Raw genomic sequence first — 714 nt, forward strand, 5'->3', positions numbered from 1 at the left:
TTATGACACAACGAAAGCTAAGGAACTAACCTCTTCGCCATCACTCTCGACGGCGACCAGCCGTTCCAGCACTAGCATCGGCAGCTGATTCTCCAGCATCAACATGTCCCGCTTTATGTATGGCAGTACGTAGAAATGCCCCTGTTCACTAAAGATGGGGTCGTTCAGTGGGTAGTCTTGCGGCGGGAGCATCCAGCTCCTTAGGATCTCAAGCATGAAGCAGCCGTCAGTGATCATCAACTGCAGGAACGGGCCCGCCGCACCCTCGCTGCCACTCTCCTCCCACTTCGGGTCAAGCTTGTGGTAGCTGTCCTTGAGGTCCTGCTCCACCTCTCTCAGAGACTCGAGGAAGGGCTCGACTTGCTTCCTAGACCGCCAAAGAAAGTGGACGAGCGCGCGGTGCTTGTGCTCTTCCATGGGGAGGAGGTCGTCCTTGCCGTGGTGGTAAGGACCAAAGGAGACAGCCTGCGGCCAGTAGGCCTTGCGGTTGAGGTCGGTGATGCAGGCGGGGACCCTGTAGATGGACCGCTTCTCCCAGTACCGTCCCTCGTCGGATTTGGTGGGCATGCGCCTGACGCTCTCATTGACTTGGACGATCCAATCGGTCTCGTTCAGGTCCGGTGGTGGCTGTGAAGGAATCATAGTTCTGCAAGTTTCACAGGTTCCCCAAATTTCTGTTGTGGAGCGTCTTGTGTTCTTTTTTTCAAGCTTAAA

General features: G+C 55.7%; 1 protein-coding gene across 1 annotated transcript; it reads right to left on the reverse strand.

Moving 5' to 3' along the window:
• Positions 1 to 714, reverse strand: LOC115662275 (UPF0481 protein At3g47200-like). Its single transcript, XM_030584439.2, has one exon. The coding sequence runs from the start codon at positions 640 to 642 to the stop codon at positions 1 to 3; it is 642 nt and encodes a 213-aa protein (XP_030440299.1). The 5' UTR covers positions 643 to 714.

Source organism: Syzygium oleosum, unplaced genomic scaffold, assembly GCF_021117445.2.
Source record: "Syzygium oleosum isolate NSW1041296 unplaced genomic scaffold, Sole_v2.1 Sole_v2.19, whole genome shotgun sequence".
NCBI classification, from domain to species: Eukaryota; Viridiplantae; Streptophyta; class Magnoliopsida; order Myrtales; family Myrtaceae; genus Syzygium; species Syzygium oleosum.

Bases quoted from the DNA above. Each gene is read 5' to 3' on its own strand.
- LOC115662275 (XM_030584439.2), bottom strand. From the start codon at position 642: ATGATTCCTTCACAGCCACCACCGGACCTGAACGAGACCGATTGGATC.